We start from the raw sequence: 27235 nt of genomic DNA on the forward strand, positions 1-27235 counted from the left end.
AATAGAGAGGAGAGAAGCAAGTTATTTTGCGCCGATCCCCTCCTCAGCCCAGCCTGAGAGAGAGGACTCGTTCTGGATCGCCAATCCAAACCCGTTATGGTTCAGACCTCCCAGACCCTTGCCGAAACTCGAGAAACTTCCTTGCGGCTGATGATGGGCAATACTGCTCCGGCCCTGCGACGGCTGGCTCGAGTTGGGCCCAAATGGCTCCTGGCCGAACGACGGCAGGCTGACCGCACGGGAGTGTTGCGCTCGAGGCACACTCAGACTGTTGCTGCTTCCCGTCGAGGTCTGCTGCGGGGCCGTGGCGTGTCCATTCGACACGTTGAGGAAACCATTGACCGACGGCTTGTGCTGGTGCTGAGGCTGGGGCTGCGGATGATGCTGCTGGTGGTGCAAGGACGACTCGATGGTGTTGCCCGCTGGAATATCGTTAGCCGCAGCATTGTTGTACAGAGTCGGCTGCTGGTTAGCGAGCGCTTGGCTAGGATGATGCTGCTGCGGCAGCGACGTCAGCGTCGTGGGATCCGCCATTCGATTCTCTTGCTCCATTTGCTGTTGCTGCTGTTGCGCCGAGATATGGTTGAGATACATGGTCAACGGGTTGTTGCTCCCAACATTGAGGATCGAGGCCGGAGAGATGTGCTGGAGGTTCTGGCGGCTCGACCCATTCGCTCCTGGAGCGGGCGAAAGAGCCCCCCGAGTTGGGCTGGACTGCGCGCCTCCTTGGTTCTGATAGCCATTGAGGCCGAGAGACGGTGACTGCTGCCCATCAAGTCCCGCACCGCGGTTGTGCTGGTTGTTGAGCAGCTGGCGCGGCGGATTGCCGCATCGGTCTTTACCAAAGTTGATCTTGAACCGCTTGTACTCCTCGCGATTCCGCATGCCCTCGATCGCCTTGATGGCGTTGGCAATGTTGGTAAAGTTGACGAAGGCACAGTTCTTCTCCCGCAGTGTATTCACCAACTCAATCTCTCCGTATTCCGAGAAATCCTGCCGCAGCCGTTCCTCGGTCCAGGACTCATCCAAGTTCCCAATGTACACATTTCGCGACGCGCCACCGCTCACGGCGAGAGCGATCGCGGGCGGCAAGGCACCCGAATGCTTGCCCCAACCGATCTTCAGCCGCCGATTGTGGATCATCAGTCCTTGCAGGTTGCTGAGAGCGTAGAATGAGGCGGCTGACGTAGGATCGACAAAAGTGACAAAGCAGATATGCTTATCAGGAATGTAGCGGATATGGTGCAACAGGCCACCTCGGACGACGTTGCAAATCTCTTCGATCGTCGTCTCCGGGTGGATGTTGCCCAGGTAGATTGTCCGGTTGCCGAGATTGTTCACACCTCCAGCGCTGGTGGCCACGGCCGCTGCGGCAATCGACTGCTGGGCCAGGGCGTTGGAGATCAGATCACGATCCGCGCTGTTGAGAAGGTGTGCGTACCCGGGAGCAATGCCCAGGTATTGAGCGGCGTTCTGCTGCTGGGTCTTGGACACATATGCGCAACGGTCCTTTCCGTAGAACACTCGGCGCGGGGGTTGCCATTTCGGCTCCTGCGGCAGCTGTTGCACCGCCTTGATCGCATTGCTAATCGACAAAAAGTGCACAAAGCCAATGTTCTTCTCCCGAACAATCTTGACAGTATCAATGGGACCGAATTTGCCCAGGTCTTCGCGTAGTTCATCCTCAGTAATGTCCTCGGGCAAACCACCGAGGTACACGTTCCGAGAGGCTCCCGACTGCTGCACCGCGACGGCAACGCTGGTGGGAACCTGAGATGGCTTTCCCCATCCAATCTTGATGTCATTGCCCTTGATCGCGAGCTTCTTCAGGATTGCATCCGAGTGGAAATGGGTGGCGGAACTGCTGTCAAGGAACGAGATGAATGCGCAATTCTTATCCGGCAGCAGCCGCACGGACTCAATCTGGCCGCTCCGCACATGGTTGAGGATTTCCTCAGCCGACGTTTCGGGCGGAATGTTTCCCAGGTACACTGTGCGGCTGGTGCCCGGCATGATCCCGGGTGCCGCGCCGGCGGGCCCAAAGGCGGCATTACCCAGCCCAGGGTACGCGCCGAGCGAGGACTGTGGTCCACCCAACATCTGCGATCCACCAAATCCGTCCGCCGAAGTCATGCCGGGATAGAGTGGAGGAGACATGGGGTTCTGGGGTGCTTGGGAGGTCGGGCTTCCGAGCTGATTTTGCGTGCCTTGGCCGTGCGACGGATTCGTCTGCGGGAAGCCACCGAAGTTGGGGAACTGCGGCGAAGCGTATGCGGAAGGGGTTCCAGGCTGAAAGGGACTTCCAAGCAGCAATTGGGACGGGAGAAACGGAGCGTAATTGATATCCATGCCCGATCCTGGCGCGCCGAAATCGTTCCCGTTCTGGGGGACCGATCCGGTGTTAATGGAAGGGGTGTTGTTCCGGCGGGTGCTGCGGTCACCGAAGCTCTGGATGGACGGCTCGTGAGCGTTGAAGGCGCCGTGTGAAGGAAGATTGGGGTCGTTGGACAGGTTCGAGATCGACGGTACTAGACGAGAATCTTTGGGCCCAGTCGGTGCATCCGCTGTTTGCATGGCGAGCGAACGCGGCGGTCAGGGAACCTCAGAGTCTCGATGTGACAAGCGTCACACGGCGCTGGCTGTGATTCGGACAGATGATATCACCGTGCAGAACACGAAAATGGAGGGAACGGCCTTCAGAACGCGAACTCGTCGAGAGACAAACTGTCAATTGGAATGCACGGGCGATGTCGCAGCGAGCGAACAATGGACACAAATGACCACGCACCTAGAGGGTTCTAGAGGCTCAATTCAGACAGCGTGGCGGCGATCAGCAGCTGGCCTGGCAAGCCGGACGAAACTGGAGGAATGTCGACGCGGTGAACGGCCAGGGGAAAAGGGTCCCAAGCATGCGGCCCCTGATTGAAGCCGGTATCCAACGGACGATGCCACACGGAATGGGACAAAGACGCGAACACAAGTCGCGACGAGAAAAAAGGTGGAAATAAACTGACGGAGGCCCGAATGAAGAAAGAAATTGATTTAAGGGGGGTGAAAATTAGAGACCGGCTGCGAAGAGCGAGCGACAGCCGCCAGTGCCAATGCAAAATGAACAATTAAAAAAGGCAATTAATAATTATGAGATGCGAAGTAAGGAATGGGACGAAAGGTATGTAGAAACAGCCACGCACCCAGGGGAAGGAAGAATGAGGGTGAAGTGGAGAGAAGGAGAATGATGAGAGAAGTAAAGGGCCAGGAGAAGACGAAAACGAATGTCGCGAGAAAATAGGGCCAAAAGGGGTACAAACTTAGGGCGAACTAATAATCACCGGGCGGTCTTGTTTAGTGAGTACACACACGTACAGTACGTAGCGATACGGAGTCGGTCGGCCTAGGGCTTTGGGCTTTACGGGACCGGGAGATTCCAACGGAGTGGGTATCTTTACGCGGTGGAGATCAGGGTGCCTGCAGGCTGCAGACAGATTGGCCGCTGCATTAATTGCGAACAACGAGCATGCGGACTGTCGACCGCGTTGACCGACTTGATGTTGTGCATACAAGGATGGATGCCCCTGGAAACTAGGCTCACCCAGTGGTCCAGGGGCCGTCTGGGTTTGGGGTTTGAGTTCTCCGCGGTTGACTCAACGCACAACTGGCACGCCCCATGTCAGAAGTGACTCGAATCTGTGCCGTTTGAATTCTGAGACATGGCCTGAAAGACGCCAGACCGATTCTGTCCTGACCGATGCTCGAGGCTTTGTTGAATTGTTTTGCGGCTGCAGAAAAGAGCCGCACGAACAGGGCAACGGGCAATGACTTTTTGTTTTTCCCCTGGACTTGGATTTTGTATTTTCCCCTTTGGCCGGTGGTTCGCTTGAATGATTGGATCCCACCCCTTGGCATTCATGATCGTCCAAGATTGGTTCGCTGGGTGCGTCAGCCGTGCCCACGGCGATCAAAGGGGCCATCGCTGGTGCCAGTGATGGAGAGATGGAATCATCTCTCGTGACGAACCGCCAGGGCGCCTGATTTCTGCGTGCGACGAATTGTAGCTGGTCAGGGACAAGGATCCGACCGCCTAAAAAGCCAAGGAAGGCGCGTCAAAGTTCAACGCAAACCCTGTGGTTGGAGGAACATTCCCGGAATCCCAGAGGTCTGATTGGGCAATGGGCCAGGGATTTCGAGAGCTTAGACTGTTCCGAGAGAGGAATAGCGTCGTTTGGATTCCAGCCTGAGGCCCCCAGCCTCCGCATTCTCTCGCAATCTGTATTCAAGACCCTGATGGCTTATCAAGTTATCGCAGTTAGCGTTTTCGATCCTAGCAGCGTGCTCGGCTTGAACTTATTGCGATTCAAAACACGGACAGCAGGCAAGCAGCGCTCTGGTCCTTTGAGCCGGTCATCGGCTGTGGAGCACGGGACGCTGGCTTGCAACAGTCGGCAAACCCCTGACTAATCTCACTAGCTGCCCTGAGCATGTCGAAAAATCCATGGTTGCTGCTCCTTCGTTAAACCGAAGCGGCTGGATCCAAGCATCTGGGTTTTCTCCCGGTTCAAGCATTTCATGGCTCAGCGACGCCATGAACCAGAATACAAAACCAGGACATCTCGTGGACGGAACATCAAGGAAGGGTTCGAGTATAAGTGCATCCTTGTCCTTGTGCATGCTCCGCAGAGAGAAAATACCGCAGCCATAGCTGGTTTCCAACAGACAATTCTGGGGCGACTTTTCTGTCAATCAACAGAGCCAGCCTTAATCATGAGCAGTCAGCGCTGTTCGCCGGTTCGATTTCAAGTTCAAGAACCCAAGGGAACGCGGACAAGACGATTATGGGGAAAGATTCAGTGACTTGAACGATCCAAACCGGTACAGTATGTCTTGGCCACAGAATCAGGTGAGGATACTGCATGATACAGCCAATGCCAGAGGCATTGCGGCGAGGGGAGTGTGTCACGAGCTCCTGGTCACGACAATGGGGTGTGTCCCAGAGCATACCGGTTCTGAATCTATACGACGCACAGACTCGCCATCTGGCTTAACAAATGATCATTCAGGATGAATCCCAAAGACTCATATGGAGTACAGTTACAGTAATCTCTATTTTTGTGACGCATTCCCAGAGAGCTCTTTCCAGCAGGTCCTTCCCGTTATCAATCCCATTGATGCCTCAGGCACTACTTAGAGTAGACTGATAAGGTGCCGATAATCTCATCCCGCTTTGGAAAGCGGTCAGCTAAATTCTGTCCCTCAATGAGTCAGCCCCTCCTTCAGTTGTATCGCAGATTCTTGAGGAGGTCAGATCTGGCAATCAGCGCTATCTCTGCGGCTTTGACACTCAATCGAGGGCCGAGACTGCACTGGTAAGGCTATACTCTTGCTCATCACCACGGCAGCGTGAATTGACGCACGGTTTCTGCTCCATTCTGGCAGCACTCGGTACACGACGTAGACGAGCTTCCCAGCGATCTGAAACTTTTCAGACTCGAGCAATTGACTTGAGTCAGCCGGCCCACAATGGCGGCCAGTGAGCAAAAAGTCGTTTATATCGACGAGGATGTCGGCAAGGACGAACCCTCGGTAGCAGGCACCGAAGAAGCTCCTTACAAGACGCTCGCCTACGCGTTCCAGCATCACCCTCCGACCACTCCCGGAATCCAGTACCTAACACGTAAATCCCAGACTGGGCCGGTTGAGGATGGCAATGAAGCGTCGCGGTTGGAATGGAAGCCGGCCACGAAGTCGGCCATGAAAAAGGCCAACAGTTTGTGGGAACAAGCCAAGAAGAAAGCGGCCAAGGCTGAGCAACTGGCCTTGCGTGAGAAGGAGGAAGCTGAGAAGCGTCGTCAAGTACTGGAAGAGGCGAAGAAGGTGGTGATTAAGGAGGATCCTTCGCTTCCAAAGCCGGTGAGGATCCGATTGGACGAGACCAATCCCAATATCGTGCAGCTGGGGTCGCCGGACGGGTCCAAGAAGGGCACACGCGTGCGTGTGCTCGGCCGTGTACACCGTCTCCGTCCGCAAAAGGATGTCATCTTTATCACTTTGTACGATGGCTACGGGTACCTGCAGTGCATCTTGACGGGTGACCTGACCAGAACGTATGATGCAATGACGCTGACGCTGGAGACGTCGATGGCAATCCACGGAGAGATGCGGGAGGTGCCTCCGAAGCAGCATGCTCCGAACAACCGGGAACTGCATGCCGATTACTTCACCATCATCGGCAAAGCCGCGGGCGACAAGGAGGCTATCACCAACCGTGTGGCCCCAGATGCTGAGCCGCACGTGCTGTTGGATAACCGTCACCTGGTTCTCCGAGGTGAGACAGCGTCGGCGGTGATGAAGGTGCGAGCGGCAGCGCTGCGAGCGTTCCGTAAGACGTTCGAGGAGAATCGGCTACTAGAAGTGACGCCACCGGCGATGGTGCAAACGCAGGTGGAAGGCGGAGCGACTCTTTTCCAGTTTGACTACTACGGAGAGCCAGCGTACCTGACACAGTCGTCGCAATTGTACTTGGAAACGTGCCTGCCGTCACTCGGCGACGTGTTCTGTATCTGTCCGTCGTTCCGGGCGGAGAAGTCGCTGACGCGGCGCCACCTGTCCGAGTATACGCATATTGAGGCGGAGCTGGACTTTATCACCTTTGAGGATCTACTAGACCACCTAGAGACAGTGATTTCGCGCGTGATAGAGCTCCTTCTCGAGGACCCGCAAATCGCCAAGTTCATCCATGACATGAATCCTGACTTTAAGCCCCCCGCGCGGCCGTTCAAACGGATGCGGTATGCGGAGGCAATCGAATGGCTGCGGGAGCACGACATCCCTAATGAGGAAGGGAAACCCCACGAGTTTGGCGACGATATCGCCGAAGCTGCAGAGCGCAAGATGACCGACACCATCAACCAGCCGATCTTCCTGACGCACTTCCCTGCAGAGATCAAGGCATTCTACATGAAGAAGGACGCGTCAGACCCGCGGGTGACGGAGAGCGTGGACGTCCTGATGCCGGGCGTGGGCGAGATCGTGGGTGGCAGTTGCAGGATCGACGACTACGACGAGCTCATTGCGGCATACCAGCGGGAGAACATGGACCCGAGCCCGTACTATTGGTACACGGACCAGCGAAAGTAAGTACCAACCTTTCTTTTCCTTTTCAGAGATAAGTTACAGGATGCTAAATTATCCCAGGTACGGAACCTCCCCTCATGGTGGATACGGTCTTGGGCTTGAACGGTTCCTCGCGTGGATCTGCGGCCGCTACACCATTCGAGAATGCTGCCTGTACCCGCGGTTCACGGGAAGATGTACCCCTTGAATACAGCCGTCTATTTTCCTAATGTTATGTCGGAGTAGAATAGATTCAAATTTCAGGGTTTTACTGGAATTCCTCCTCATATCATCATCTGTGTTGAGCCTAATCCACGCCTAGAATTGTTCCTGATTAATGCATTTAACCCTAATCCCTGCATTCCTCCTACCTGGTATCATCTCTGCAGATAGATTGACCCCGGGCCCAGACCGATTCCGACTCCTCTTCCAATAGTGTATTATGTCACCATCCATCTAAGTTAACTACCAAGTTTCCTTTTCATATTAATGACTCTTTATGCTTTTTTTTTTTTTCGAACTTCTAATTGTCTGGCCGGAGGAAAAAGTAGCTACTACTCGATCAATTTTCATTACTGTGAAAATTGCATTCGTATTCATTTCAATTCGAATTTGGGAGACGATGACCAGTTTTTGACTCAAAATGTGCAGATACCTCGTACAGTAATCGGGTTAAAAAAAGACGTGAATTAAACAATCATGGCATTTGAGTCATTCACCCGAACCCCCAATCTATTCTATATTATATATACCAACAAAAGGCATGCTGCTTTATCTTCAAAAACCTCGAAATCCTAACCATCAACGGTACATCACAGGTATCATGATTATCCGAGAGTCCTCAACAACAAACACAAATGACAGGGTATTAAAAAAGGGGGGGCGACGGTAGCCAGACCAGATCCCACGGTATTAAAGTTCGAAAAAAGAATCGAACATGGAAAGAGACAAAAGACTTTTTTGTTTCCCCTCTTCAAAGAGGGAAGAAGAAAGTCTAGTTGCAGACCTGCTGATTGGTTTCAACGAGGGTCGACACCGTAGAAAGCGACGAGACGGCAGGGGAGTCGTTGCTCGCGACTGGTCTCTCCGTCACAGTGGTAGAAGAGGATGAGGAGGAAGTTGTTGCCTTGGGATGAATGGAGGTCTCAGTCGAGGACGGTGGAGGGGTCGGAAGCTGCGGGACGACGAGCTGCACGCCCTTTGTCCCACCACTTGTGCTGGAGAACCAGGGGTTGTGGCGTGGCGGCAACGGACGGTGCTCATCATGCAGGTACCCGCTCGGGGGAAGGTCGGCGTTACTGCTGAGTGACGATGCCGCAGTCGTGGCGGGCGTGTGTGTCAGGGAGGGCGGCATGCTGGGATAACTCCGATGGGGGGGAGGGTCTCCTCCGCTACGACGATGGAGGGATGGCACAACTAGAACCAGACCGTCGTCGGCCGTGCCCGCGGCGCTCGACAACGGCTGCTGGTGGTAGTAGAACTGGGAAAGGTAGTTCCATGCCTCGGTCGATGAATGCGAAGACAGGGAGCTGCCATGGCGACATCGCGGACCGGACATTGAGGCGTCCATATCCGACGACATCCGAGGGTGTTTGCCGGGGATTGGCCGCGGTGATGATCGAGCTGCGCTCATTGAGAGTGTCGTTGTACTGCTGCGCGGCGAGATGGGAGGCGACGTCGGTGGACTTAGCGAGGATGCCATCGAGGATGTGGATGTGTAAGATGCTGACAGAGGCTTGCTTGAATCCATCTCGCGACACCTAAAAGAAAACAAGAGTTAGTTTTAGCCAGTCGAACGAGACCGGGAAGGGATAAATAAATACCTCTCACTACAGTAAAGAACACTGTTGTCGGGGATCATTATCTGTGTCTCACACATGGCACTATGGTTTATGATATGCGTTAGCCGAGGATCCTGACACAACGAGGCTGAGTTCAACAAGCAAGGAATGTATGACTCAAAATGTCGGATCGCAAAAGGGACCAACAATCGGGCGGAAGGGAGGCGAGGCCGGGTAGGCCGTGTTGCCAATACGAGGACGGGGAGATAAGGACCCAAATTCATTGATCGACCCAAAACATACCAATATTGCAGAAAACTGGTTGCCATGTCCTCGTCGTCAATCCTGTTTGTTGTCCGAACAGTCGAGCCGCCGCCAGCCCCGAGCAGTTTGCTGATCGATTGATAGGACTTGGACGTGTTGAGGGCAACAAAAGGCTGGACAGACGAGGTCCGGCGGTGGTGTAAAGGCCGGGAATGCCTGACGGCTGACCCTTTCTTTGGACCAGTGGTTATGACAGGCTTCATGGATGGCGGTGAGGTTTTGGTAATATGCATTATTGCTATCTCTGTCTCTCTGATATCGCCCCAGGGGGGATCCACCCTGGAGGGTTCGGGGTTCCAGGTCTCACGAGCTGAGCAAGAGAGAGCGGTCACGGGCGCGGAATCAGATAAAAATGGCGCATCGACAGATCGCCGGCTTGCACGGACGGTTTGTTCGTTTCTCCCTGCGTGTTTGGTGTCGAGATGGCGTGTAACTCTTGGTGTATCGATGCAAGGTACAGACTACCCAACAGACGGGAGAGGAACCTGGTCAATGGCAGCTTTAGCAATGGGACAAACAATGATTCCATGTGGGAGACTCCTTCATAAAGAATTCCCATATCAAAAGAGACTTGCGATACCATACCGACTGTGAGAGATAAGAGAGATAAGCCACCCGGCAGAGCTGTGTTCTCGTTGGCCTGTCCAGACTCCGGAGAAAAGATGGCAAACACGAATGCTTTCGTTATCAGCCGGGAACTCTATTAATATGATGAATGCAGGCTCCGAGTCAAATTTTTGTCTTGTTTCCCATGCAATCTCGCTGGGTCAAATACTACTCGTAGTGGAGAGTCAAACCACTCCATGATCTATTCTATTGTCCGAGGAATCATCGACTCCCACGCCTAGAACAGTCGGTTATCCACTCGACGTAATCAAATGATAACCTTGGCCCTAGTGGCAGAAGTCACGTAATCCTGGCTCCAACGCGCGAATCCTCTTCTCCATGTCTGACGAAATCGGGCATCTCTCTCCACTGCAGCACTTCGGTCCCCTTTCTGTCTGCAGTCGGAAATCTAGAACCTCCGCGGCATGCAGTATTGGCGCGTGGTCGAAGAATCCTCCGACTGCGACTTGTCTAAAGAACGAACCCGAGCCTCAGCCCTATGAGGGGGACTGAACTCGGAGGGCAGATAACGGCTCAATTGGCCCTTCTGATTGGCTGGCAGTCACATGATTTTATGACTCATCACCTGCCGAAAATAGAACATTCCGCTCGCTTCCGAATCAGGTTAGTGACGTTCCCGGGCAAGGACCATTCGTCGATCACGTCTTCCGCATGTGGACTGCGGCATCATCATCCGAATCACCTCATCAACGCGTTTCTGCAATCATCGTCCCTTCGCCCCATACGGGACCGACTGCAGAATCCAACGAAATTATCTGAGAAATGAGCCCAATTGGATCTTCTAGTACAAATAGGATGATCAATCCGCTTCATGGAAATCCATCAAGTATGTACGCACGGTGGACCAGGCAATCGTGGGACTGGCAACTTTGTGTATCTCATTCTCCGCAACGTTCCTGGCACCGTTGTGTAAATCGCCCGACCTTGCAGACATCCCTGTCGTGGAGCTTTCGGCCGGGTCTTGGGCCCTTGGCAACATCAGGCTTGACCGCTCAACCAGTCGAATGGCAAATCGTTGATCTACCATGTGCTCCGAACGGCCGAGGCCACGCCGATCCACGCTCAGATTTTTCTAATGCCTTTTACCCGCAGTGCCCGATGCCAATGCATAGCCAATTATTTACTCCATTCCAAGGCCTATGATCGAAGCACGTTCACTGATCAAAAAAGTAGAATGCTCGCTCACCGTTGAATTCGGTCTGGCTTCGTCTTGACTGCCGAGTGCCAGCATGGCAGCCCATGTCTGCAACATCGGACCAAATCAAGACACTCAGGTACCGACGGAGAAAGACCGTCCAAGAGTGAACCTAGAACAGTACAACCCCCGTCCGCGCACAGGGTCCTCCAGTTCAGTACAGTGAACAGATGACGCTGTCCCACCAAACAAGCTTTGCAGGGTTGCTATCGGGTGACCGGGTCCAACTCTGCAATGTGGGTTGCCACACCTTCCTGCAGTGTTTATCGTTTGGAATTCATTATGACAACCTGGCGGTTACTAGTGAATACTGCCGTCGTCGTGCATACAACGTATGATTTCTATCAGGTTATCAATGTGATGATGCGATGATTTGCGATCCGTCCAGCGGCATCAACTAACCATCTATCATTTCTTCTCCTCCCCAGCCTCTTTCTTCGGCACAGGTTCCACAGTGGCCTTATTTTCCGACTCCGTCGCTGTTTTGGGTACCTCTTTCTTTTTGATCCCCGTCAGGAACTGCTCGGGAACCCCCTTGGCAGCGACGCTAGTGTTGCCCACGTAGCACCCAAGCATCGAGCTCCAGGTGTACTTGTGCGCGAGCAGATTACGGATTTCCCGATATGCCAGTGCGTTGGCAAACGGCAGATCCGTCTCAGGATCGCGATAACGAGCCGGGAGCGAAGTAATAGGACACAGATGAGATGCGATTTCTAAACTTAAGTCAGCATCATTCGACAAACCGTAGAACTAACGGTTGAAGAATCACGCACTCGTCAACCGCGGAGGCTTTTTCGAGTTGAAATAGATACTGTAGTCGCGGCTCTGTGCCGTCTTTTCGTCAAAGTTGTCGAGAATGATGGCGTTTCTTCCCGTCTTTTCGGTCACCTCGGGAAGAACCGATGTGGGGGGCGGAACTGCGTCCGAAGCAGGATCGACAGTTGTTGGTTCCTCGGATTTTACCGGACTGTGTTGGTCGGGCCCAGGTTCGTTATGACCCTTTGTGGGGGTCGGAATGGGCTCTGCAGCCGGCGGCCGGGGAGTGGATGGAAGGCTGGAGTCAATGGGTGTTGCGGGAACACTGGGTTCTGTATTATCCCGGGTTGCTTGTTCAGCATTGCCATTTTGCATACTTGGTGTCTGCGCTTCTGTATTAGCAATATCGGGCGGTGGTTTGGTAGTAACGACCCGAAACGGAGGACTGCTATCTCGGTTGTCACCAGAGGCGGTAGTGTGTTGTTCACTATCTGGCGGTGGACCCTCTGTAGTCTTGTCTCCGAGCTGCTGCGCATCTTCAGAGTCTTTCGGGTGGTCTGCGGCTGCTTCCGAGCCTGTCTGCTGACCAGCGAGTAGCTGTGGCTGCTGTTGAGATGCATCATCGCCCGCAGCGGGTTCCTGCTTGACTTGCTCTGTCTGCTCCGCTGCAGTTCTACTCTTCCTCCGACGCTCAATTTCCTCTTTGTCGGGCTTCTGTTTAACGTCGGCCTTGCCGACGCGCACCAGTTTTCCATTGACCCATGTAGCAACTCCACTCCACCACGACATTACAGGCCCGTCCAGCCGACGGTTCTTCAGTGCCTCCATCTTCGCCTTGCGTTCTTCGGCCTTCTTTCTCTCCATTTCCTCCCATCGATTGAGGCTCTTGTTGTTCATCTGCTCGACCTTGACCGCTTCCGCCAGGCGTTCGGCTTGTGTCATCGGTCGCGGTTTAAGTTTCTCTTTTCGTTTCGCGGCCTGTTCCATGGTCGCGAGAAGTCGCTGCCGTCGCTGTTCGCTGTCTTTGAGCCGTGCGTGTATGAGTTCCTTGTTCTGCATGGTTTGCCGACGCGAGGATGACCGCGTTGGACCATCTTCGGGCGTCGGTAGCCACGATGTCCGCTCCGACTTCTTCTTTGGTCGCGGCGTGCTCGCATCTTGGGTGGTTTTCGAGACCGCAGTTGGGTCGATCTTGACCTTTTTCCGTAGTGTGGCCAATCTCAACGACTCTTGTGCTTTGCGCTTCTTCGCCCTTTCCGCCCGCAGCTCTCTTTGCAGCTCTCGTTCTCCTTCCAGGTCGTCTTCGCCGGCATTGGGTCCCTGATCCTCCTCATCCGACGAAGAGTCCATAATCATATCTTCAGCATCTTCCTCCAGTTCCTCTTCAAAATCGGCGTCGTCTCCATCTTCGGCAAACAGAAGATTTAGCTCATCGTCAGCTTCGGCGTCCAGCAGCGTCGACATGTTCCGCCCGGCGTTCTTCCGCCGCTCACGCCCAGCGATCAGGGTCTCCACGGGCTCCGACTCCGAGGAGTCCCCCGAGAGGGATCTATCTTCATCGTCAGACGCCATGTTCCCGGGTTATGAGCAACGTAAATTCGTCATCTCGGCCAATTGTAAATTTCGCGAATCGAACCCAGATAATAAACGATCAGAACATTCAACACGTGACGCGGAAAATCGGAGTAAAGTTTCTCCCGGATCCGGTTTCCCTTTCTGTGGCTAGTGATCTTTTTGTGGCGCATGTGCGCCACTCCGTCTCAAGCGCCGCCACCAATCAGTCAGATCAGGGGTCGAGAATCCCTGTTTTCTTTTACGAGGATCAGCGTACAGCACCTCCCTCCATACTGAGTACAATCAGCTTGATAGCTAGGCCATTCTCTTTGCTAGAATAATAAAACTTGTTTGTTATCATTGCCTCATGGTAGTCATTCATAGCTCCAGGTATAGATTTCTGCAAGGAGTTGGCGATTGGTATCTACTCAGCTGTGTGCATGGCCATCCTTGCCGGAAGCACGCCAATTGCGTTGTGTAATGCCATGTCTCCATTGTTCAACCGTTCCAAGGACCTGCAGATGGAAACATTCTTGAAGACGGTAGACAGGTCCGTGACTCGCTAATTAAGTTGGGCTCAGCGTCAATATGACCAGTGAAATTCAAGACGCTGGAAACTGGGCAGAGTTGAGAACGGGCGCTAAAAAGCCTCCGGCAGATCTTCGATTCGATCTTGGTCGCTGGCGTGCGGAGACGTGACAGCGAGCGCTGATTCGGGGGCGGATCTGGGCCCTGAGAAGGCATTTGCCCCTGGCCGGGATTGAACGGCGCGTCTGAAACTCGCTGTCCCTGAGTGTTTCCGGCCGCTGAATAGCTCTAGAAGAGCGCCCGTTTCGACTCAGGACTAGCGCGATGGAATCATTTCAGCCCACGAGACCTTGCTCCCGATAGCGACACCAACGAGATGGCACACGTCCGTGCTTTTCTAAGATGGGGACCAGAGTAAATACATATAGTAACGAGTCATAGCGTAGGAGGAGATGGTGATCAAACTTGTGTTTCAGGACCGATAGTCGGGGATGATTGACATCTCGCACCGAACTCCATGATCTTGGCGGCTCAAAGAGGACTCATCAATCCGCTGGGAAGACTGGCTTCATAAACCGGCGCTCCGCAGCGGGTCGGAGGCGGAGGGCCATCCTGGGGGAGAGGCGGGATTCAAAAAGTCGTCGTAATTATGGGGTCTGGAGCCAGGGGCGAAAATGAATTGAAAAAAGAACCAAAAAAGCCACTAAAAAAGTTCACTCCTCTGATTCCGCTCCAGAGGTCACAAAAGTACCGTTTTTCTTCGTCTCTGAATTCTACGAGTAGTCAGTTTCTTTTCCCCCCTCAACCTTGTGCTTCATTTTCTCCAGTTTCTCATCGTCCTTCTTCGTTGCCCTTTTCCGGTCTTTTCAATTCCTTGCCGCTTCATCTCACCCAACCCCCTGTCCCCTCTCTCCGATCTTCACCAGCTGTGTCTGCAAGTTGACGGCTGTTTGGGCTGAGCTGTCTCGATCATTGTTTCTGTTCTTCTGCCTCCTTCGCTTCGTTGACCACCACGAGAATTGATTAATTGTGCTGTGACATCGGGTTTTTCTTCGCTTTTCGTCGTGCCGACCGCCTTTTTTTGAGCTCCGTCGGGATACCTTCGATTCCGGCGAATACATGGGCCGCCTTCGCTAAGCCGCCCTTAGCCAGATTCGTTTCCCCGATCTTTACGTTTCATCGATCGATCGAACTCGGATCGGGCCTCTGGATCGAGTGTGTACATTCACGTGCCCTCGGTCACTCCCAGTCGAACCCCGGTCGCAGCGAACGGACTGCCACGGCATCGTCGATTGGATTCACAGTTGGACAAAACAGTTGTTCAGTGTGCTCTACATGGTTTGCGCGGCCCGTCGCCGCCAGCGTTGAGCAGATCAAGGCGGAACCTTGCGGTCGTTGGATTACCTTATGGGCTTCGCCTCCGTCACTCTGTCTGGCCAAGTCGCTTGAACAGTTGAGTCGTCTGCGCGAACCAAAGGAGAAACTACAATCCGGTCAGGATGGTTCCGGTGTCACGGCCAGACGGCCATCTCAGCCTCGGCTATATTCCCAGCTCGCAGTCGATTTCGGGCACCTCGACTGGCAGCAACTCGCCCACTGACCATACAACTAGCTCCGTGAAATCGGCCTTTGGCGCCTCCACTGGCCTGGGTAGTGCTGCTTCGTCACTGGGGGCAGCCCGTTTGGGGGCTGGTTCCCCGTTGGACATGGGCACTCGCCTCTATTCAAAACGGTATGTGAATCAATCTCTGGCCTTGTATCTCATACAGCTGACCCCTTTGGCTGCGCAGAGCTCGAGAGATTCAAGCCCAGGAAGGCGTCTCCCCGAACATCTGGGGCCCGCCGTCCAGTGGCCACTCCACCCCTCTTCGCGAAAACATCCCCGAATCACCCAACCAGGATGAGTTTCCAGACTTGATTCCGTCTGCGACGGACCAGTCCCTGCACAGCCCGGCTCGGAGGACGCGAGCTGGGACCATGCCGTCTCGGTTTCCCGGCGTAGGCTCCTTGAACGGAAGCAGCCTGTCGCAGCAATCCCTGCTGTCTAAGACCTCGCGCCCGACGCCGTCTACTAGTCCCTTCAGACCACCGGGATTGTCCGGTGTCGAATCGACCTCGCAGACGGCAACCGTGGGCGTTGGTGGCAGTGGCACGACATTGTCACGACTAAGAGCCGGATCCATGCCGCAGCGGACAAACATCTTGGGATCATCCAGCAGTCCTTTCGGACCTTCGCTTTTCTCTACCCACTGGTCGTCAAGTCGCGAACGCGCCAGTACTCTTGCCAGCATCCGGTCTTCCGAAGGCCCGACATCTCCAGCCCAGTCATCGTACTCCCGAGATGGTTTGGCCGACACTGACGTCAAAACACTCGATTACCTTGGGTTGGCGGAAACGCCGCAGCAGCAAGGTGCGAAATTGGATCAGTCGTCCGTCGATCTCTCGCACCAGCAGCAGCAGCAGTCGTCTTTGCCCCCCTTATTGGCGGAGCTTGCCATGATGAAAAACAACAATCGGTTCCGATCGTACTCGGTCAACGCCAAGGAGCAGTATGCCGAGGATGATGAGGGATACGGACCGTATTCCCAGGTTCCCTCGGGCACGATGACCCCATCGGCTGCCGCGACTGCTGCCCAGCTGGCTGCGACACAGGCTCAGATTCATCAGCACAACCTCGCGGTCCAAGCGTTTGCCAACCAGGCATCTGTCAGTCGACCGCGGGCTCGGACGGCTGGAGTTCTTGAAACTCCACCGCAGCGCTCGTCTATTCGCAATTATCTTGCGACCCCGTCGCGACTGGACCACAGCATCAGCGCGTCGGACCTCCGCATTGCGGAGGGGAACGAGTACGAGGAATTGTCTGAGGCGGTTCAGATGATGCACATGGGCGGAGGAAACAATATGAACAATGCTAATAATAATGCCAATACTACTACCAGCGGTCTTCGGACCACGACGGAGCAGACGACGGAGGAGGGAGGCATCGAAGGTCCCACGCGAGCCTTGTGGATCGGAAGCATCCCCGTGTCAACCACGGTGACCTCGTTGGATGCCATCTTTGGCGTGTATGGCAAGATTGAGTCGACTCGGGTGCTGACGCACAAGAACTGCGGCTTCGTTAACTACGAGCGGATCGAGAGCGCCATCCAGGCCAAGTCCATGCTCAACGGCAAGGAAATCTTCCCTGGTGCTGGTCCGGTGCGCATCGGATACGCCAAGGTGCCGGGAACACCCACAGGACCCAACGGAGCTCAGACTTCCACTCCGGACCCTAACGCAGCTGGTGGCGATGGCAGCTCTGGGGCCGAGCGAGCCGGAGCGAGAACGCCCCATGTGCCTCCGTTGCCTGAGCTTCAGTCAGAACTCACCCAAATCGTCCGGGAGTTTGGCGCCTCGGATGAGGAGACTTGCAGCATCAACGCCAGCGTTCAGCGAGCCATTGCCTACAAAGCCTTTGTGGATGAAATCCCGCCCATCCCGGAACCGAGTCCGAACCGGATCCATGATGCGCCCAAGCTACGTGACATTCGGAAACGCATCGACCATGGCCTCTGCACCATCCAGGAGATTGAGGAGATTGCACATAACATGCTCCCCGAGATCGCGGAACTGTCGTCGGATTACATCGGCAACACGGTCGTGCAGAAACTGTTTGAGTACTGCTCGGAGCCGGTCAAGGAGCAGATGCTGATCCGAATTGCGCCACACCTTGCTGAGATCGGCGTCCACAAGAATGGGACGTGGGCTGCCCAGAAAATCATCGACGTCACCAAAACTACGTCTCAGATGCAGATCATCGTGGATAGCCTACGGCCGTATACTGTTCCGCTGTTCCTCGATCAGTACGGCAACTACGTGCTGCAATGCTGCCTGCGGTTCGGCAGACCCTACAACGATTTCATTTTCGAAACGATGCTCAGCCGGATGTGGGAGATTGCCCAGGGACGGTTCGGTGCGCGCGCCATGCGTGCGTGCCTGGAGAGCCACCATACCAGCAAAGAGCAGCAACGGATGTTGGCCGCCGCCATCGCGCTTCATAGCGTCAAACTGGTCACCAACTCCAACGGGGCCATCCTCCTCACCTGGTACCTTGACACCTGGACGTTCCCTCGGCGCCGAACTGTTCTTGCGCCGCGGCTCGTGCCGCATCTGGTGCATCTCTGCACCCACAGGGTTGCATACCTGACTGTTCTCAAGGTTATCAATCAGCGCAACGAACCGGAAGCTCGCGAGATCGTGCTCAAGGCCCTCTTCTTCAGTCCGAATGATGAGGTCCTGGAGAACATCTTGAGGGACCACTCCTCCGGTGCGACGCTGATTTTCAAGGTCTTGACCACGCCGTTCTTTGACGAGTCGATGCGCGCCGAGGTTGTCAAGAACGTGTCCAAGGTGTTGACGAAACTCAAGGTCACTCCCAGCCAGGGCTACAAACGACTGATGGATGAAGTCGGTCTGTCGTCGCGGGGCAGCTCTCGTGACCATCATGGAGGGAGAGATAGTGGTGCCAACGGCGATAAGCAGCATCGCCCGACGTCCCGACACACTTCGGGCATGGCCGGTGACAAGCAATCCGGCGGACAACAATATGCAGGCCCCATGGACAATACTGCCTCGGCTCCACGCAACAATGAGCAGCCGATCGACTACAACAATGGCCTTCCGATGAATCCCGCATTTGGGCCGGAAGCCATGATGTCGATGAACCCGCAGCAGCTTCAATACCAGGCCTATCTCCAGTCGCGAGGCTTGGCGCCAGCCAATATGTATCCGGCGGCAGCCATGGGCGGTAACAACTACCCTGGCTTCCCAGCCGCCCCTAGTGGGGTTGACAATCTCCGTGGCCTGCAGCCGGCATCGATCCCATCGCAGATGGCTCCGACTCCCATGCTGGCGCAGCCTGGATATGTGGCGCCGCAGTACAGTCCGGCGGTGGGCCAGGCCCAAATGTATTATCCCTCGCCGTTCTATCCGCAAGCACAGGCTATTCCGAACCAGCCGGGGAATGGACGACGTGGACGGGTATGATCTGTCCTGTCCCATGACTCTACGTCAACGCTAACTAGCTTCTAGCGGTGACCAAAAGTGATTGATGTTTGACGGGTATTGAGCATGACGCGCAAAACAAGGAACCAATATAACGATCTTCCTTTTTTTTTTTGTGGTTCTTTTGTATAAACTTTTTCTGTTTCTTTTTTGTCCTTTCAGCAAAAAGAAAAAGACGAGTCCTCAATCCGACGCTGGATCGTGAGGAGAGGAGTCACCGCAGGAGGTTTTGCATGCTGCGGATCTACAAATTTCATCTTACCGAGTTCTTATTTCCCGTACATGTGTGATGGCTATTACTATCATTTGCTTTGCTTCCTTGACCATTCATGTGTACCATTTTTGGCTTGACCGATAGTTGGTTTTACTGCGGCAATTGGAGAGGGGATGTTTGATGTGCGAATCTATCTGATTGATTTGGGGAGTTTGACTTGGCTTGAAATGTTTCTTGCTAGATTCAGGGCTGTAGGAGTGGTCATGAATGCAGAGCTTTCGATGTGACTACGGCGCTTCATTCTTCCTTTTCGAGTCTAGAATACGTGTAACTACTCGTAATTGATATCTTGCCTGAAAATACAGGCACGCAAATGATAAGCTTGAAGGCGATAAGTCGCTCTCTCATGTATCTACACTCTAGGTACGGACAATTGACAGCAAAACTCTCCTGCCGCCCCCCGCCAGCACGAACAATGAGCACCAAAGACAAAGCGACCGCCGAAGCGCTAATTCCGCTGTTCGAAATCGAGCGATTACTGAACAAGGGTTCGCCCATTTGCTCCTCTTCGTCTCACTCGTCCTTCCGCGGACACTGACCGCTAGTTCCCATGACCATTCTGCAGATCAACATGACCGCCGCATAGCCCTTCTCGGCCGTATTCACGGCAAGCACGGCCTCTTGATTATCGAGCGTGCTGCCTTTGCGACTGAGTCGCCGGAAGCCCTGCGCGCGTTACACGCGGCGATCACACGGGTGCGGAATCTGGGGAATAATGATATTTACCACTGGTACATGGCCTCGACTTCTTCGCCCTCCTCCAATAATAATAGCGGAGAGGAAGGGGAAGATGAGATATCGGCGGATTTAAAGATCAATCTCATCTGGCCCTGCACCGAAGAACATATCCGGAAGTACTCCACGCAGACCCTCCGCATGGTCACCGAAACGCCACAAATCTACCGCGAGTACGTCCGGCCGTACATGGAACGGAAACGTGCCGAAGGCCGGCTGAATTGGGTCTACAATATCCTTGAGGGTCGCTCGGAGCAGGAAAACGTGATTGCGCGGGACTACGGCACCGACAACAATAATGGGGAGGGTGGATTCCATCTCCTACCCGATCTCAATTGGGACCGCAAGACAATGGGTGCGCTACATCTACTTGCGCTGGTGCACCGCCGCGATATTTGGTCCCTGCGTGACCTCAGGAAGAAGGATGTTCCGTACCTGGAGAGCTTGCGGGAGCGGGTGCTGGATGCTACGGTCAAGGCGTATCCAGAGCTGGAAACGGATCAGCTGAAGCTTTATGTGCATTATCAACCGACGTATTATCATTTTCATATTCATGTGGTAAATGTCATGCTGGAAGCGGGCATGACACAGTCGGTGGGCAAGGCGTTTGGGTTGGAGAATTTGATCGCGCAGTTGAGAGTGATGGAAGGTGGGCCAGAGACGGGATTAGCGGACGTGAGTCTTTCGTATGTTGTTGGAGACGAGAGTGAGCTGTGGAGGGAGATTTTTGGGCCATTGAAGGCAAAATCGTAGACCGATAGATCTACCGAGTTTAATGGTTAAGTTTGGTCAACTGGCTTACCGTTCCCCGCATGTTTGCAGCGTTTGGACGGCTTGTTTGCTCAGTTTGCATAATTGGCAGCCTTGGCTAGTGGTCGAGCAACAAGTTCCCTCATGGTGCCTGCTTATTCATATCAAGTGAGAGTGAGAATCGAGGCGAGAAAATGGCAGAGAATCCGGATGTTCCACGCAGTGCAAAGGCCTTTGTGCCTTTGGGTAAACCGTGCCCCCGAACCGTCCTTCCAGAACTTGTCGCTAACACTGAAAAGAAAACAATCCCGAGGTGATGTCACACCTCATGCACCAACTTGGGTTACCGGAAACCCTCGGCTTCACCGATGTCTACTCTATCGATGAGCCGGACCTCCTCGCTCTCGTCCCGCGGCCCTCCCACGCCCTCCTCCTCGTGTTCCCTGTCAGCCAGCGGTACGAAGCTGGGCGGATCGCCGAGGACACCGAGCTTCCCGAGTACGATGGCTCCGGACCCGACGAACCCGTCATGTGGTTTAAGCAGACCATCCGCAACGCATGCGGGTTGATTGGCCTCTTGCACGCGGTGAGCAACGGTGTCGTCCGCGACCAAGTTCTGCCCGGGTCGGACCTCGATAAGCTCCTGCGCGAGGCGGAGCCGCTGAAACCGCTGGCCCGCGCGGATCTGCTCTATGAGAGTAAAGCGCTGGAGAGTGCGCATGCGGATGCTGCGGTGAAAGGGGATACGGCGGCGCCGGACGCGTCTCAGGATGTCGACCTGCATTTTGTTGCGTTTGTGAAGGACCGCCAGAATCGGCTCTGGGAGCTGGACGGGCGTAGGAAAGGCCCCCTGCAACGGGGCCAGTTGAGTCCCGATGAGGATGTGCTCAGTGACAAGGCCCTGGATCTGGGCCCGAGACGCTTCCTCCGGAAGGAGGCGGAGGGAGCCGACGGCGCGGGAGATTTGAGGTTCAGTCTGGTCAGTCTAGGACCAGTTTTTACGTGATGTCCTTGCTTTGTATATTTTCCAATTGAGTGACTTGGGAGGTTATCAACATGGGTTGGGCGTTATGGATGTAGAGGGATTTGACATGGTAGGGTATCGGAATCAATGTAAAATCAAATCCACCATCGATCAGAGTTGAACCGCATCACATCATCTCCACAAGCCGTCCAGCCCGCGGTGAGATTCCGTGCAAAAACCTCCAACGCGGTGTAACGCTGACCCATTTCTGGATCCGTGCCCGGAAGGAACCCTACAGCCTCGAAAACTTCTCTGAGATTCGGTTTGCGAGAATGCACATCCGGCACTGCAACCAGCAATCTCCTATCGACGACGGTTCTACTCTCGGCACCAGCGACTTCCGGTGCGGATGTTGCCGCCTTTCCGATGATCAGGATTTCATATGGCTTTCTCCAGAGCCCGTCCAACGGCGTCACCGGCTCTCCAGACGCCGTTATCTTCACCCATATCCACTCTTCGATCGGGATCATGTTGGTCTCTTGGAAGACTTGATGCGCTGCCTGGCGTGATTTGGCGCTGTTAGTGGTCCAGATTGCCACTATTGGTGGGTTTGCCTGGTTATTCGTATCCAGATGAACACGTATGATGCTACGTAGCAATGCCACTAGTCCACGCAAACTGTTGCCATTCTCTGAGTGAGTCCTGTATTGTGCCGCTCGGTGCACGGAGCGGTTGGGCCACGGCGGATCAAAAAGAATGAGAGAATACTTGCGGTCTTGCGGGAGACCTGGAATTGGATTGCTGTTTGCGGACTCTGTTGTCGTGGCGAGCGCGCCCAGCACAAATGATGATACCGGCGGAATGGTATATGTTTGCGAGTCAGCGGCGACCCGCACAAACACGGAACTTGACGAAGGATTTCGAACCTCCGAGCCGTGAAGGTCGGAAACGTGGGAGAAGCAGTTCCTGTCGGTTGGGGAGAGGATCACTGGCGGACGCGGTAGATTATTCCCCGGCGCTTTTAGCTGGAAGTTTTTCTCTTTGTTTCTTGTATTGAGAGTGTTCTCTTTTGCTCCTTTATCAGATTCGTCGATTGTACTACATGCTCTTGGAAGACACCATAAGCTCCCAACAGCGAGGGAGTCCCGAATCTCCTGCAGTCCTCTTTCAATAACAGGTCTGATTGATTCATGCAGCTGCAGCTGCGATTCGGACATCATCTGCAGTACATTCGCTCGCGCTTTTTCATTCTTCGGCTCAGGCGGTGACGGGTAAGGCTGCTTCAAAGGAGGCGAGGAGATCAGCCTCCGCTGAGTGCCTGTGCAAGACGATGTGGGAAGCTGTTGCGCATTTGCAATTGAGATAGGGATGTCGACAAGGAAAACCGTCCGCTGGCCATTTTGGTAGAGGATAGAGGATGTCATGTCTCAGGCAATGATCAATGATTTCGTGCTTTTCATCATTGTACCAAGCAAGGTGCTTGATATGTCGCCTGTTTTTGCGACCACATTAGGCTCATGCGCGACCACTAGTAATTAATTACTTCACCAGCAATTTGGCAGGTTGAATTTATCATCTCACCCTTGGTGGCAGCCGTGCGAGATCAAAAAGACAATGCGGCGGGTCATCGACAAATTATATACCTACCTAATACCTACCTAATAAAGCTTAGTTTACGAAATTGAACTCAAAAGTCAGATTCTCATGGGGATTTTTAGAGAATGGTTACGTAGAATTTTACTCAGTTGAGAAATCGGATCGAGACTTCGAGTAAACCAGAGCAAACAAAACTGGATAGATGGCAGTGATCACGGTGTTTCGCAACAATCGCAATAAGTCGCACAAAAAGGGGGTTTTACTAGCTTTCCGGCCAGAAAGCTGACGGAACTCCAAAGCATCGATTTCAGCAGCAAACTACTCCATACTTGTCCAAATCTATGTCACGTGGTTAGGGTTAAATACCAGGATTCGGGCCTTTACACTGCCTTCATTCGTTTCGGAGCAATTCATAACCTATTGACCGGGTCCCAAGCTCAGCAGTTCTGGGATATTACTGGCGACCACACCTCTAGCGCACGACCTCATCTAGCTAAGTAGAAATGAGGAGTCCTCTTCGCATGACTGCTAAGCAGCACCTGCGGCACACTAGCAGTAACTGGTTGACTTAGCCCTAAATGTATTGTATGATAATCATTTAACACTGCATCTTCCGCAACCGCAAACCCATTGTCTCGGTTGCAAGAATTTCACTGAAGGGATAGAAAAAGTGGTCATAAGCGTTATTAGCAAGTACTCTATCCATTGTAGCCGACTGTCTCTTCCCGAGATCCGCAGATCAACTCCATCCTCTGAAACGAACGGAGTGAAAAGGACTTCCGTATTCTATGATATGTGCTCCCAGTATGTATGTGCCTGTTTAGTACCACTTGAGTGGAGCCCTGTAATCCATATAACGGGCTGACTGCGAAGACGCTGCGGCAAAACGCCTCCTACCATTCGCAACGCGAACGTACGGCGACTTTGACACATCCGTAAAGAATCGGGACAGGACAAGCCGCCTAATTTAATGGTTCAAGCCGCCGTGGCGGCTAGGAAAGCACAGGTTGCATCTTCAAATAGCTGATAGTGCGGACATGATCAACTAAACCAGGTACTCGTGCGCACACTACCAGGGTGCGGGCACGAGTAACGCACGAAATGGCCGTCACGGCAGCTGCCCATCGGCCCTCCACCCCACCCCACTGGGCGGCTGCGGTCATGGCACACGAGGGCATGACCATTTTAAGCGAGGAGGTTAGGAAAAATTACGGATTTATTACAAGAGCAGCATACGGAGTACAAATAACTACTTCTTGTATAAATCCCGCCCTTGGGGAAATGGCTTTTTTGTATCATAGGAAGGGACAAGGCCGTAAGGCAAATGGCTAGGGCATTCGGCCCGACGGTGTAAGAACAAAAACAATACAGACTAGGCTGGCCTCAAACTCGTCAGTATTACGGAGAAACACCGTACCTTCTCCGTCAACTGACGACGGCTTTTCAGTGATTGGACAGAAAATTTTAGATTATTTTGGATTAGTTTCATTCATGCGCGGTGTTTTAGTGGCTAGTGCGCTCTTTTGCACCCCACATAACTTGTGAAAACTTACTAGCGAGTTATGGGGTACAAATACTCGCACCGTGTATGGATTCGCAGTTGGCCTGGGATCCTTGCAAGCCGCAACAATTCAGGCAGCATTACAGAATAAATTCGTTCGGATACGCAACCATGCATCCATGTTCTAGACTTCAGTCAGACTCGTGTATTACCAAAACATTGCGAGATTATACAGAGTCTTGTTTTCAAATGGTACCTATAGGAGGATTTCCTCCGAATGGGACATTTCAAGAACAACGCCCAAAACAATCTTCAGTTTCCAGAGTAATGAGGCCAAGCATGTTTCGAATGTTTGACTCTCTCGAACTGATTTCGCGTGCGCTTGATTCCACAAACTTCGCCTGGACCAACCCCCCCTCCCCCCCCCCCGGCCCCCCGCCCCCTGTTACTCAGTCTCATAAGAAAAAAAACCCCATGTCACCATGTGCCCTAAAAGGTAAATGAATTTGTTACCGTTTTTGCAAAGGCGCAGCAATCCGTCAGAGAACTAAATCTGATCCTTGTCCATGTACGAGTATATATACTGAGCCGGCGTGTCTAGCGCTGGCTATGGATGAATGATTGCAAAGATCTTGCTGGCCGTTGTGATCTGTTCTTGAAAACGTTCCTGCATACTGGCTCGAATCTCTTCCGTTTTTAGGGTTTTGTTGAACGGTGACCAATTATTCCACATGACGGAAGAGACAACCACCGCCAACAACAACAATGTTCGGGTTGAAGTCGACACCTCGGTATGATATTCCTCCAGTAGATACTCTGTATCAGATCTCGTTGCTTACTTGACTGTCACAGTTCGAGGATGACTCATCTTATGGAGATGAGCTGTATGTTGGGTGGGCCCACAGCGGTTGAGCCCTAAAGGCATGCTCACACATATTCTTCGGCATATAGATCGTCCTACAGTGCGTCCTTAATCTCATCGGTGCTTGACTACCGTCATGAAAATGGCCGTCGCTATCATGGATACCGCGATGGGTGTAGGAGCTGGCCTCTTCCTGCCTGATCGTCCAAGATAAGGAATCAAACTGACCATTACTCATTATCTAGCGTACCTGCTCCCCAACGATGAATCCGAAAATGATCGCCTAGATATGGTGCACGAGATGTGTCTGCAGATATTGCACCGGAAGCTATATCTAGCCCCGATCAAGAATCCACAGCGGGTCATCGACCTCGCGACTGGGACAGGTATCTGGGCGATTGATTTTGGTAAGTTTGATTTTGCGTTTCGTTGATGCAGGACACGAATTCTCACTCATCACAGGGGACCTTCATCCGTCGGCTGAGGTAAAAATCGCATCGAGTGATCATTGATGGACCAGAATGCTGAGACCTGGTCTATTTGTTCCAGGTGATCGGTTGTGACTTGAGCCCTATCCAACCGACTCTGTCAGTCTGACCAAAAGTTTCATAGTACTCAAGGCGCTCGGCTGACGGGTTTTTGGCAGGGTCCCACCGAATGTGAAGTTTCTAGTGGATGACATTGAGTCGGACTGGACTTACGAAAAGAACCCATTCGACTTCATTCACGCGCGGTACCTGATGGGTTCGATTAGGGACTTTGGTAAACTGATTAAGCAGTGCTATCGGTATGTCATCAGGACCTTTTCTCGTTTCTTTCTTGAGATTCTAACGGAAAGTAGTTCCGTCAAGCCCGGTGGCTGGGTTGAATTCCAGGACTGGGATGGCTATCCGACCTCGGAAGATGGCAGTTTCAAAGGTACCGCGCTCCAAAGATACTATGACGAAGTTTACAGCGCGTTCGAGAAGGCCGGCGTAGAGGTCCGTCCGGGACCCAAGCTGGAGCAGTGGTTCAAGGATGCCGGTTTTGTGAACATCCACGTGGAAAAGTTTGTTGTTCCATACGGTATATGGCCAAAGGATCCCCATCTTGTCAGTTTTCCGTGTCTCCGAACTTGAATCAGATAGTAGTCCAGGACTGACTTCTTGATACAGAAGAAACTCGGGGCGTGGAACCAGGCACAGGCCGAAGCGAACGGGTACGAGAGCGGTGCGCTGGCCGCTCTGACGCGGTACAAGCAGTGGACTAAGGAGGAAGTTATTGTTCTTGCGAGCCAGGCCCGGGCTGATGGCAGGAGACGCGACATTCATGTGGTCTTCAATTTGTGAGTATTCCGTGGCTTCTGAACAATATTATTCGCCGTCATCTGATACACTTCTAACCACGAATGATATGCGCAGTTATGTCGTCTACGGCCAGCGTCCTGAGCATTGACAAAGGTGAAATCTGTAATTGACAACATGTAGGTAAGGTTAGTTATACTCTTATTTGCTATGCAAGTCTCCTCTTAAAAGAAATTCCCATGACGCGCACGGAGGCCTAGTCTTCTTCGGTACAGAATATACTCTTTGCAAATTCGAGTTATCTACTCCTCATCGATTCTAACTGCAGCCCTTTGGATCCCTTCAATCATGTTAA

The 27235-nt window shown here is 53.3% G+C and overlaps 10 protein-coding genes across 10 annotated transcripts; 5 read left to right on the forward strand and 5 right to left on the reverse strand.

Moving 5' to 3' along the window:
- Positions 1–21: 21 nt before the first annotated feature.
- VTN49DRAFT_5708 (uncharacterized protein) lies at positions 22–2574 on the reverse strand (the record flags this gene model as incomplete). Its single annotated transcript, XM_069413795.1, has 1 exon — positions 22–2574. One exon carries the CDS (start codon positions 2572–2574, stop codon positions 22–24), a length of 2553 nt encoding a protein of 850 aa, XP_069266431.1.
- A 2940-nt stretch (positions 2575–5514) lies between these two features.
- Positions 5515–7315, forward strand: VTN49DRAFT_5709 (uncharacterized protein; the record flags this gene model as incomplete). Its single annotated transcript, XM_069413796.1, has 2 exons — positions 5515–7127; positions 7189–7315. 2 exons carry the CDS (start codon positions 5515–5517, stop codon positions 7313–7315), a joined length of 1740 nt encoding a protein of 579 aa, XP_069266432.1.
- Positions 7316–8101: 786 nt separating this feature from the next.
- VTN49DRAFT_5710 (uncharacterized protein) lies at positions 8102–9445 on the reverse strand (the record flags this gene model as incomplete). Its single annotated transcript, XM_069413798.1, has 3 exons — positions 8102–8867; positions 8931–8990; positions 9192–9445. The coding sequence occupies 3 exons, from the start codon at positions 9443–9445 to the stop codon at positions 8102–8104; spliced, it is 1080 nt and encodes a 359-aa protein (XP_069266433.1).
- A 109-nt stretch (positions 9446–9554) lies between these two features.
- VTN49DRAFT_5711 (uncharacterized protein) lies at positions 9555–10818 on the reverse strand (the record flags this gene model as incomplete). Its single annotated transcript, XM_069413799.1, has 3 exons — positions 9555–9697; positions 9798–9912; positions 10678–10818. 3 exons carry the CDS (start codon positions 10816–10818, stop codon positions 9555–9557), a joined length of 399 nt encoding a protein of 132 aa, XP_069266434.1.
- A 624-nt stretch (positions 10819–11442) lies between these two features.
- On the reverse strand, positions 11443–13362 carry VTN49DRAFT_5712 (uncharacterized protein; the record flags this gene model as incomplete). The annotated part of the gene is made up of 2 exons (XM_069413800.1): positions 11443–11747; positions 11808–13362. 2 exons carry the CDS (start codon positions 13360–13362, stop codon positions 11443–11445), a joined length of 1860 nt encoding a protein of 619 aa, XP_069266435.1.
- A 2009-nt stretch (positions 13363–15371) lies between these two features.
- VTN49DRAFT_5713 (uncharacterized protein) lies at positions 15372–18897 on the forward strand (the record flags this gene model as incomplete). The annotated part of the gene is made up of 2 exons (XM_069413801.1): positions 15372–15604; positions 15663–18897. The coding sequence occupies 2 exons, from the start codon at positions 15372–15374 to the stop codon at positions 18895–18897; spliced, it is 3468 nt and encodes a 1155-aa protein (XP_069266436.1).
- Positions 18898–19604: 707 nt separating this feature from the next.
- VTN49DRAFT_5714 (uncharacterized protein) lies at positions 19605–20677 on the forward strand (the record flags this gene model as incomplete). Its single annotated transcript, XM_069413802.1, has 2 exons — positions 19605–19677; positions 19755–20677. 2 exons carry the CDS (start codon positions 19605–19607, stop codon positions 20675–20677), a joined length of 996 nt encoding a protein of 331 aa, XP_069266437.1.
- A 191-nt stretch (positions 20678–20868) lies between these two features.
- Positions 20869–21680, forward strand: VTN49DRAFT_5715 (uncharacterized protein; the record flags this gene model as incomplete). The annotated part of the gene is made up of 2 exons (XM_069413803.1): positions 20869–20920; positions 20974–21680. The coding sequence occupies 2 exons, from the start codon at positions 20869–20871 to the stop codon at positions 21678–21680; spliced, it is 759 nt and encodes a 252-aa protein (XP_069266438.1).
- A 113-nt stretch (positions 21681–21793) lies between these two features.
- Positions 21794–23062, reverse strand: VTN49DRAFT_5716 (uncharacterized protein; the record flags this gene model as incomplete). Its single annotated transcript, XM_069413804.1, has 1 exon — positions 21794–23062. The coding sequence occupies one exon, from the start codon at positions 23060–23062 to the stop codon at positions 21794–21796; it is 1269 nt and encodes a 422-aa protein (XP_069266439.1).
- A 2404-nt stretch (positions 23063–25466) lies between these two features.
- VTN49DRAFT_5717 (uncharacterized protein) lies at positions 25467–27031 on the forward strand (the record flags this gene model as incomplete). The annotated part of the gene is made up of 10 exons (XM_069413805.1): positions 25467–25526; positions 25588–25619; positions 25687–25772; positions 25843–26004; positions 26060–26082; positions 26147–26184; positions 26244–26384; positions 26439–26688; positions 26752–26921; positions 26998–27031. 10 exons carry the CDS (start codon positions 25467–25469, stop codon positions 27029–27031), a joined length of 996 nt encoding a protein of 331 aa, XP_069266440.1.
- Between the last annotated feature and the right edge of the window lie 204 nt (positions 27032–27235).

This window comes from Thermomyces lanuginosus, assembly GCF_041956635.1.
Source record: "Thermomyces lanuginosus strain ATCC 200065 unplaced genomic scaffold VTN49scaffold_35, whole genome shotgun sequence".
Classification (NCBI taxonomy): domain Eukaryota; kingdom Fungi; phylum Ascomycota; class Eurotiomycetes; order Eurotiales; family Trichocomaceae; genus Thermomyces; species Thermomyces lanuginosus.